The sequence below is a fragment of the Oncorhynchus tshawytscha genome, linkage group LG04 (genome assembly GCF_018296145.1).
Source record: "Oncorhynchus tshawytscha isolate Ot180627B linkage group LG04, Otsh_v2.0, whole genome shotgun sequence".
Lineage (NCBI taxonomy): Eukaryota > Metazoa > Chordata > Actinopteri > Salmoniformes > Salmonidae > Oncorhynchus > Oncorhynchus tshawytscha.
The window spans coordinates 2385808-2397062 of NC_056432.1; the positions used below are offsets into that span (position 1 = coordinate 2385808).

Sequence of the window (11255 nt, forward strand, 5' to 3'; positions counted from 1 at the left end):
GTTCCACCGTCACACCACTACGATAAACCCTCCCACCCCGGGTCAATCGTTAGCGCTCTTAGATCATAACTACATACATCAGAGGAACGTTATTCTCTACAGATATTAAAAAGAAATGAAAGACCCATTGGGAAGGGGAAACGGAGAGGCACCGAATCCTGACTTACGAAACGTCACACAACTCAGAGCTCTGCACACATCGTGCGTAGATTGATGGAGAGATTTTTAGCGGAAGTTTGAGTTGAGCGGGCGTTTTGTCAGGTTAGGATTTGGCCAAATGAGAAGAGCAGAAAGAACAGGGTTACAGAAGACTGTTACAGAACACACACAGATGGTTCTAGAACATAGACTGTTCTAGAACACAAAGACAAGAAATGGGTTCACACATCTCCACAGGAAACAAATCTTATGTTGGTCTGGTCGCGAGGAGGTGATCTGTTCTTACATGCTCCCTGAGTGAACTGGTGTCCCCCTCCACACAGAAGCCTATGCACAGACAGATCTGTCCTTTTTTTGTAGCTAATCATGCTGTTAACAAACCCACCCCCAAAAAAAGATATGACGTGAAAGCCCTTTTGATCAAGTGATCCATTCTCTGCATTCGTTGACAATGGAGGGGTGGGAGTGAGTGTTGCTAAGCTCCTGTATCTATCTAGCACGCCTCTTATGTTTTGTTGTGCCAACTTTTTTTTTCTTTTCTCACCCTATTCCAGAAGTGTGCACTTGCACACTCTGTCAGTGGATTGGAGTTGCCCAGAGAGGGTATCCATTTAGTTAAATCCAGTTTCAGAAAGTGGATTTGAATGCATAAGGATTGGAGTTGCCCAGAGAGGGTATCCATTTAGTTAAATCCAGTTTCAGAAAGTGGGCAAGTGCACACTTCAGCATAAAGGTGCAAAATGGGGACGCTGTGTGGCCAGCCTGCAGTATACTTCAGTAGGCCAGGAATGACGGCTTTGGCAGACTGTGGTTGGACCCGGGTACTGCAGAGCAGTATACAGTCAGTGTGATGTATCTGTTGGTTTCATGCCCAACCTACTGATTTTAATCCAGCCAGTTATGCAACGATGTCCGATCTAACCCTTCTTTTTTCTGCTGGGAGCTTCTATGTTTGTAGTGTTTCTGCTGCAACATAATTTGTAGTTTTCTTCACCAGTCCAGTCCCCAAAGCCCTCTGTTCTTTTTAATTGTTTTATCTTTCAAAAAATAAGTCTCCAGTATGTGGGAGGGTTCAAACCTCGGCCCCCCCTAAGCCAACCAGCTCCGGAAGGATTTTGACCAAGGTCCCCCCACCACCCAAACACTTTGCCACACCTATCATTGCCATGCCACTGTTAGAAATCAGCTCAGTTAACACTCCTGTACTGACCTCTCTCCTTTGTTTCTGTTATTAGTTACCAGGGCCCAGACTAATGCGCCAGGGCCCAGAATAACGACCCATTGGAATCCCCCTAGAGTATCCGTCCAGTGTCATCTCAGAAGATCTAAGACTGAAAGTAACAAATGATTGGCGTAACGGTGCTTACTCGAACAAGATAACATTATATCTCAGTTTTTGAGATTGAAACTTCTCTGTTAAGGCTTACATTTCAGCACATGATAACAATAGGCCTACATACAGTTCAGTTACTTGATCAAATGAATAACTGTTGGTACCAGCCGACTGTAGCTACTAGGTCAGCCTGAGTTAGATAATGATCAGGCTGTTGACGCTCTGGTGGTATCCCGTCACTCATCCTGCTTCTATTCTCTCGAGGTTTGGTTCAGCATTTTACGCCAGTCCCGTAATTCACCTTCCCTTTACCTAACACCTCACACCAGCGTAAACCTAACGTTACATACGTGACACTCTACATCTCCAAACCCTTGGTCATTTCAATGAGGTCAGGTTGCGCATTGGTTTATTTGGCAGCAACGCCAATCAGATTAGACCTTTTTATCTAGTTCACTTCCTGGTTCCCTACTGAAACCCTATCTTGGTATGTGTGGCAATGTGTTTGTATCTTCTTGTTAATGAGTCTTGCTCTACCTGGTCAAACACCCGTTCCTCCTCAACACCTCAACCGACCACCATTTTGACAATTGGACTCATCCGTTTTTAGATGTAACCTTGGTGAAAGACCCAGAGGACGTCTTGGACAGGCTAAAATGCCTTGCCGCTCTGGCGGCTCTGCGGCACGCTAAGTGGTTCCAGGTTCGGACACATCCATCTTACTTTCTTATTGTAGCCTTATGAGATGCATATTTTTTTGATTCCTTTGTTTGAATTTTTTTTAATGAAGGAATTTTAATAATGAATTTTAATAATGAATTTTAACACTTCCCACAACAAAAAAAACACAGTAATACCTGATAACAGTTGAATTATTGTTTGAAAAAGATAAATTCAATGATGCCACACACGTAATGATAACCAGATTGAATATTCAATCTTTATTTTTTTTATATTTATTATTGAACTTTAGTATGGTAATGATTTTTATAATTTTCAAAAAAAAAAAAAACTGGCATCCTTGTATGATTTCATTATTCTCCCTTCCAGACTATATTGTCAGTTAAAACATGATTCCATAAGGCTGCAGAGATATCTTTGCATAAGATCTGATAAGAGCTTCCATGTTGAGCATTAGTATCTTGTGATTTTGTATTTATTTTTAATAGAAGAATAGGGATTGAGAGAAACGGGACATCTGATTTTTTATTTTATTTTTAGTTTTACTGTGTCGCTGCAATGGCAGAAAAAGCTAACGCACAGGTAAAGCAGATTCCCTCCCCTCTCACAGTCCCTAACCTTGATCTTCTTTACAAAACACAAACTCTGTACCTGACGCTTCTGTCAAACACTTGAAGTCAGGGTTTATAAGATGACTTGTTTCATCTTGCAAACTGTGAGCTCTCTTTTTTTAAAATCTTTTTTTTTTTTTACTAATGTTATGAGGTGAAATACTCCTGGAAATGGCAGCTGATTCCAACCAATTATGGACAATTAGGTTGATTTTGAAAACTCAATTAATTATCACAAGCTTCCATTGTGTACAGTAGTGTTTGGCCCTCTATGACAGACCTGTTGTAATGTACCCTATAATAGTCTGTCTGCTCCCGTCTGTTATCACTAAACTAAACGTGTTGTTGCTCCACAAGGCTAGAGCGAACGGACTCCAATCCTGTGTGATTGTTATTCGTATCCTGCGTGACCTCTGTCAGAGGGTCCCCACATGGTCCGCCTTCCCCAGCTGGGTGAGTTCATCAGGCTAACGCTAGAGTCGACAACTGTCTCATGAGTTTATTTTTTTATATGTTGTTAGAGAAGTATTGGACTTTAATGGGCCGGTGTATTGGACACAGATGAAGCCCAGTCCATTGTGTCTGGGAAACCGACCATATAGGTCAATTAAAGGGATAGTTGGGGATTTTAGCATTGAAGTATTTTATCTACTTCCCCAGAGTTGGATGAACTTGTTGATACCATTTAAAAAAAAAAAAAAAAAAAGTTTTTGTCTTTGTTCAGTTTGATGGAAGAGTCTAGCGTTAGTGCAATGACTGTACGTTGTTGGGAACAGCTAGCACGTTCGTTGTTCCTGTAGACTGACGCTAGTTAGCATTGGCTCGCAGAACTGGTATCCTACAGTGCATCTGACTCTGGGGAAGTAGACAAAAGGGCTTCATTGACAAAATCCTGAACTATCCCTTTAAGTTCGAGTGTCGAACAGTAGATGTGTTAACTTGGGACGAACACACTGGCTGCAACTCCGTAGTAAAAAGTGTCTTCTTTCCCTGACGTGAGGTGGCAAGGACAGATCCAAGATACTTCTTTAGATTCACTCAATGAGGAGTTTAAATGTCTCCATCCCCTCTGCTCCTCCACCATCCCCCTCTGCTCCTCCACCATCCCCCTCTGCTCCTCCACCATCCCCCTGCTCCTCCACCATCCCCCTCTGCTCCTCCACCATCCCCCTCTGCTCCTCCTCCATCCCCCTCTGCTCCTCCTCCATCCCCCTCTGCTCCTCCTCCATCCCCCTCTCCATCCCCCTCTGCTCTATCCCCCTCTGCTCCTCCTCCATCCCCCTGCTCCTCCACCATCCCCGCTGCTCCTCCCATCCCCCTCTGCTTCACCCCCTCTGCTCCTCCTCCATCCCCCTCTGCTCCTCCACCATCCCCCCACTGCTCCTCCACCATCCCCCTCTGCCACCACCCCCTCTGCTCCTCCTCCATCCCCCTCTGCTCCTCCTCCATCCCCCTCTGCTCCTCCTCCATCCCCTCCTCCACCATCCCCCTCCCTCCACCATCCCCCTCTGCTCCTCCACCATCCCCCTCTGCTCCTCCTCCTTCCCCCTCTGCTCCTCCTCCATCCCCCTCTGCTCCTCCTCCATCCCCCTCTGCTCCCTCCATCCCCCTCTGCTCCTCCACCATCCCCCTGCTCCATCCCCTCTGCTCCTCCTCCATCCCCTCTGCTCCTCCTCCATCCCCCTCTGCTCCTCCTCCATCCCCCTGCTCCTCCTCCATCCCCCTCTGCTCCTCCTCCATCCCCCTCTGCTCCTCCTCCATCCCCCTCTGCTCCTCCTCCATCCCCCTCTGCTCCTCCACCATCCCCCTCTGCTCCTCCACCATCCCCCTCTGCTCCTCCACCATCCCCCTCTGCTCCTCCACCATCCCCCTCTGCTCCTCCACCATCCCCCTCTGCTCCTCCACCATCCCCCTCTGCTCCTCCTCCATCCCCCTCTGCTCCATCCCCTCTCTTTCCCTTGTTCTCCAGGCCATGGAGCTGCTGGTAGAGAAGACCATTAGCAGTGCCTCTGGCCCCCTGAGCCCAGGCGATGCACTGAGACGAGTCTTTGAATGTATTTCCTCTGGGATTCTGCTCCCCGGTTAGTCTAACCGATGTATTTTCTATACTCTTATAGCAGACTATTTCGCATATCATCATGGGAGAAATTTTTTGCTGTTGTTGATGATCGTATCAGCCTTTCGCGTAGTTGGGTGGGGTTAATGGTGTGTTGGCATTAGCAGAGTGCTGATAGGTGTGTTTGGTTGTCCTCTAGGTGGCCCGGGATTGGTCGACCCGTGTGAGAAGAACCCCACTGATACCCTGACAGCCATGGAGGAGCAACACAGAGAGGACATCACCTCAAGTGCCCAGGTACTGACAGACGCGTGTATAGAATGCACAGTACCAGTCAAAAGTTTGGACACACCCTACATGATTCCATATGTGTTATTTCCTAGTTCTGATGTCTTCAATATTATTCTACAATGTAGAAAATAGTAAAAAATAAAGAAAAACCCTTGAATGAGTAGGTGTGTCCAAACTTTTGACTGGTACTGTAAATATGTATTAAATAAATTGAACAAAAATATAAAGGCAACATGTAAAGTTTCATGAGCTGAAATAAAAGATCCCAGAAATATTCCATGCGCACAAAAAGCTTATTTCTCTCCAATGTTTTGCACAAATGTTTCCATCCCTGTTAGTGAGCATTTCTCCTTTGCCAAGATAATCCATCCACCTGACAGGTGTGGCATATATAGAAGCTGATTAAACAGCATGATCATTACACAGGTGCACCTTGTGCTGGGGGACAAAAGGCCATTCTAAAATGTGCAGTTATGTCACATAGCACAATGCCACAGAGGTCTCAAGTTTTGTGGGAACGTGCAATTGACATGCTGACTGCAGGAATGTCCACCAGAGCTGTTGCCAGAAAATGTTAATTTCTCTACCATAAGCCGCCTCCAACATCGTTTTAGAGAATTTGGTAATACGTCCAACCGGCCTCACAAACGCAGACTGCATGTAACCACGCCAACCCAGGACCTCCACATCCGGCTTCTTCCCCTGCCGTCTGAGACCAGCCACCAGGACAGCTGATGAAACTGTGGGTTTGTCTGAGACCAGCCACCAGAACAGATGATGAAACTGGTTTTGCACAATCAAAGTATTTCTGCACAAACTGTCAGAAACCGTCTCAGGGAAGCTCGTCTGGGTGCTCGTTGTCCTCACCAGGGTTCTTGACCTGACTGCAGTTCAGCTTCGTAATCCGACAAAAGCAAAGCAAATGCTTCAGCACGATGGCCACTGGCTGGAGAAGCTCTTCACGGCTGTACCGGGCAGATGGCAGACGTGTGGGCGAGTGGTTTGCTGATGTCAACATTGAACAGAATGCCCCATGGTGGCGATGGGGTTATGGTAATGGGAAGGCATAAGCTACGGACAACGAACACAATTGCATTTTATCAATGGAAATTGAATCCACAGAGACACCATGAAGAGATCCTGAGGCCCATTGTTGTGCCGTTCATCCACCGCCATCACCTCATATTTCAGCATGATAATACACGGCCCCATGTAGCAAGGATCTGTACACAATTCCTGGAAGCTGAAAATGTCACCGTTCCTCCGTGGCCTGCACATTCACCAGACATGTCACCCATTGAGCATGTTTGGGATGCTCTGGATCGATGTGTACGACAACGTGTTCCAGTTCCCACCAATATCCAGAAACTTCCGCAGCCATTTGAAGAGGAGTGGGACAACATTCCACAGGCCACAATCACCAACCTGATCAACTCTGTGTGAAGGAGACGTGTCGCGCTGCATGAGACAAATGGTGGTCACACCAGATACAGACTGGTTTTCTAAACCACACCAGATACTGACTGGTTTTCTAAACCACACCAGATACTGACTGGTTTTCTAAACCACACCAGATACTGACTGGTTTTCTAAACCACACCAGATACTGACTGGTTTTCTAAACCACACCAGATACTGACTGGTTCTAATCCACACCAGATACTGACTGGTTCTAATCCACACCAGATACTGACTGGTTCTAATCCACACCAGATACTGACTGGTTCTAATCCACACCAGATACTGACTGGTTCTAATCCACACCAGATACTGACTGGTTCTGATCCACACCAGATACTGACTGGTTCTGATCCACACCAGATACTGACTGGTTCTGATCCACACCAGATACTGACTGGTTCTGATCCACACCAGATACTGACTGGTTCTGATCCACACCAGATACTGACTGGTTCTGATCCACACCAGATACTGACTGGTTCTGATCCACACCAGATACTGACTGGTTCTGATCCACACCAGATACTGACTGGTTCTGATCCACACCAGATACTGACTGGTTCTGATCCACGCCAGATACTGACTGGTTCTGATCCACGCCAGATACTGACTGGTTCTGATCCACGCCAGATACTGACTGGTTCTGATCCACGCCAGATACTGACTGGTTCTGATCCACGCCAGATACTGACTGGTTCTGATCCACGCCAGATACTGACTGGTTCTGATCCACGCCAGATACTGACTGGTTCTGATCCACGCCAGATACTGACTGGTTCTGATCCACGCCAGATACTGACTGGTTCTGATCCACGCCAGATACTGACTGGTTCTGATCCACGCCAGATACTGACTGGTTCTGATCCACGCCAGATACTGACTGGTTCTGATCCACACCAGATACTGACTGGTTCTGATCCACACCAGATACTGACTGGTTCTGATCCACACCAGATACTGACTGGTTCTGATCCACACCAGATACTGACTGGTTCTGATCCACACCAGATACTGACTGGTTCTGATCCACACCAGATACTGACTGGTTCTAATCCACACCAGATACTGACTGGTTCTAATCCACACCAGATACTGACTGGTTCTAATCCACACCAGATACTGACTGGTTCTGATCCACAGATACCTGGTTCTAGATACTGACTGGTTCTAATCCACACCAGATACTGACTGGTTCTGATCCACACCAGATACTGACTGGTTCTAATCCACACCAGATACTGACTGGTTCTAATCCACACCAGATACTGACTGGTTCTAATCCACACCAGATACTGACTGGTTCTAATCCACACCAGATACTGACTGGTTCTAATCCACACCAGATACTGACTGGTTCTAATCCACACCAGATACTGACTGGTTCTAATCCACACCAGATACTGACTGGTTCTAATCCACACCAGATACTGACTGGTTCTAATCCACACCAGATACTGACTGGTTCTAATCCACACCAGATACTGACTGGTTCTAATCCACACCAGATACTGACTGGTTCTAATCCACACCAGATACTGACTGGTTCTAATCCACACCAGATACTGACTGGTTTTCTAAACCACACCAGATACTGACTGGTTTTCTAAACCACACCAGATACTGACTGGTTTTCTAAACCACACCAGATACTGACTGGTTTTCTAAACCACACCAGATACTGACTGGTTTTCTAAACCACACCAGATACTGACTGGTTTTCTAAACCACACCAGATACTGACTGGTTTTCTAAACCACACCAGATACTGACTGGTTCTAATCCACACCAGATACTGACTGGTTCTAATCCACACCAGATACTGACTGGTTCTAATCCACGCCAGATACTGACTGGTTCTAAACCACACCAGATACTGACTGGTTCTAATCCACACCAGATACTGACTGGTTCTAATCCACGCCAGATACTGACTGGTTCTAATCCACACCAGATACTGACTGGTTCTGATCCACACCAGATACTGACTGGTTCTGATCCACACCAGATACTGACTGGTTCTGATCCACGCCAGATACTGACTGGTTCTGATCCACACCAGATACTGACTGGTTCTGATCCACACCAGATACTGACTGGTTCTAATCCACACCAGATACTGACTGGTTCTAATCCACACCAGATACTGACTGGTTCTGATCCACACCAGATACTGACTGGTTCTGATCCACGCCAGATACTGACTGGTTCTGATCCACACCAGATACTGACTGGTTCTGATCCACACCAGATACTGACTGGTTCTAATCCACACCAGATACTGACTGGTTCTGATCCACGCCCTTGACCTCCAACATATCTGTCTTCCCAGTCATGTGAAATCTGTAGATTAGGTCCTAATGAATTTATTTTAATTGACTGATTTCCTGATATGAACTGTAACTCAGTAAAATCTTTGAAATGGATGCGTTTTTACATTTATGGTGTAACTGAACAAAAATCTAAGGTACTGGCCATATGTAAAGTTTAATATATCATTATGGATGTAAGGTATTGGCCACCATACCTACCTACCTTTTTTTTTTTTTTTTTTTTAAGAAGGGGGGTAAAAATTATATTTCTTGAGGTTCTCCGTAAATATAAGGTGCTGTATGTAGTTAACTCTCCCTGTCCGTCTGCTAGAGGGAATGTCTTCGATTGACCAACTGTGTCTCTGTCCAGTTTGCTCTGCGGCTGCTAGCCTTCCGTCAGATCCACAAGGTGCTGGGCATGGACCCACTGCCCCAGATGAAACCCCGCTTCAACGTCTGCACCAACCGCAAGCGTCGCCGCGACAACAGCGACGGAACGGACGGATTCGAGGGTGAAGGGAAGAAGGACAAGAAAGATTTCGACAGCAGCTGCTAGGACCTGCCCCCCTCTCTCCACCACCCCACCACCCCAATTCATTTAAAGTTGTGTGTGTGTGTGTGTGGCCACGTTTCAGGCTGGCTACATTGCAGTTACCTGCCGGAATCTCACGACACCTGGATGTGTGTTTTTAAGATGAGCGCTAACCATAATCCTATAGCACTCTGATGATGGATTGCACAGGCAATAACGTGGCGTGCAACCATTGGTTGATGCCTGCACTGCAATGTAGTCTGCCTGGAACGAGCCCTATGTACTTCTGTCACCTACAGGTGGGTTTGTGTAAATGCTCAAGACCAACATCGGACAGGGCCTGGTCCTGTAAGCCATGAGTAAATCAGGGTTGTATTCATTTGGGCACATAACAGAATGTTTTTAAACATTTTGCAATTGGGGGGGGAGAACTGAGCATTTCTATTGTCAGTCCATTTTCTTCCTTTTTTGGTCCCAAATGAACACGACCCAGGCTTGACTGAATAGGCCTAATGCAGTACCCAGTTTGTCCACGATGTTCTGTTTTGGTAGCGATTGATATGACCTGTGGTTGGGACCTATAAACATCTCCTTCCTAGCTGATTCTATTTCCCCCCACCACCACCATTTTTATTTCTCCAGTAGTTACCACGACAACGGGGCTTCCTTTTCCCAACCTTCTCCTTTTTAGACTTTTATTGTCTGTGTTTTTTGTTATTTTGTGTTACAGACTTTCCAGTCTTTTTCGAGTTACGAAAATGTAAACTAGAGTGAGATCTGTTTTCGTTCCAGTTGTTGATTTTAGATCAGGAAGATCTACGGTAAATGTTGATGCATCACATGCATGTTATTTCTAGTTGCATATATTCAGTGTTGGCTGTTTTTTAGTAAATTTAAATACCCATTTATGAAGCACATAATTCGATCAGTCACCAGTAAATGTTTTATTTTCCTATAAGCTGTAATTTTGAATATGATCTTCTTTTTAAGTGTCATGATGCTTGTTAAAAGTAGCGTAAAAGCTACGGTCTTGTCCCATTTTTTTGTTGTTTTGTTATGGCCAGACTGCAACGTGTTCTAGTGTTTAACACAGGCTCCTTAACTGTGGTGTTTGTACTACATTTCTGAGGAAAACACTGATTCCTAATTTGTTGTTTTGAACGTAGCTCTCTCTAATATATATATATATATGGAAATATACCGATGATAATCTTGCGATAGATCAAAGTGTTTTTAGTTTGGAAGAACTCACGGATGTGCTTTCAGATTTTGTTATTTGTATTATGACTTTTAACATTTTGGTTTAACAGATTATAATGGGACATTTGTTGGCTTGCCCCAAATCTAGGTTTAACGCTGCGTACATATAGTTCATTTGAATAATGTATAGAAAATGAAAAACCGATTGGATTAAAAAAAGACGAGCGTAACGTTGTTGTTTAAACGTAGATCCATTTAATGTTTGACTGTCAGCCTGTCTCTGCCTGCCTCTCTCTGCCTCTCTCGGTCTGCCTGCCTCTCCCTCTCTGCCTCTCTCTCTCTCTCGGTCTGCCTGCCTCTCTCTCCCTCTCTCTGCCTGCCTCTCAATTCAAGGTGTTTTCTTGGCATGGGAAACATATGTTTACATTGCCAAAGCAAGTGAAATTGATAAACAAAAGTACTCTCTCTGTCTCTCTCTCCTCCCTTCTCGGTCGGTCTCTCTGGCTGGCTCGCTCTCTCTCCTCCCTTCTCGGTCGGTCTCTCTCGTGTGCTGCCTGTCAGTCAGCCTTTCGTGCTCGCTCTGTGCCTGTTTGTCTCTCTGTCTGTCTTAGTACCTCCACTT

At 45.6% G+C, this 11255-nt stretch overlaps 1 protein-coding gene across 1 annotated transcript in view; it reads left to right on the forward strand.

The window, feature by feature from the left end:
* Nucleotides 1-10862, forward strand: part of LOC112249413 (zinc finger RNA-binding protein-like) — a 57048-nt gene extending 46186 nt beyond the window's left edge. The window contains 5 exon segments of the mRNA XM_042320220.1: nucleotides 2103-2194; nucleotides 3142-3237; nucleotides 4754-4865; nucleotides 5040-5137; nucleotides 9272-10862. Of these exon segments, the coding sequence (XP_042176154.1) occupies nucleotides 2103-2194; nucleotides 3142-3237; nucleotides 4754-4865; nucleotides 5040-5137; nucleotides 9272-9457 (584 nt within the window). The 3' untranslated portion in view covers nucleotides 9458-10862.
* The last annotated feature ends 393 nt before the right edge of the window (nucleotides 10863-11255 follow it).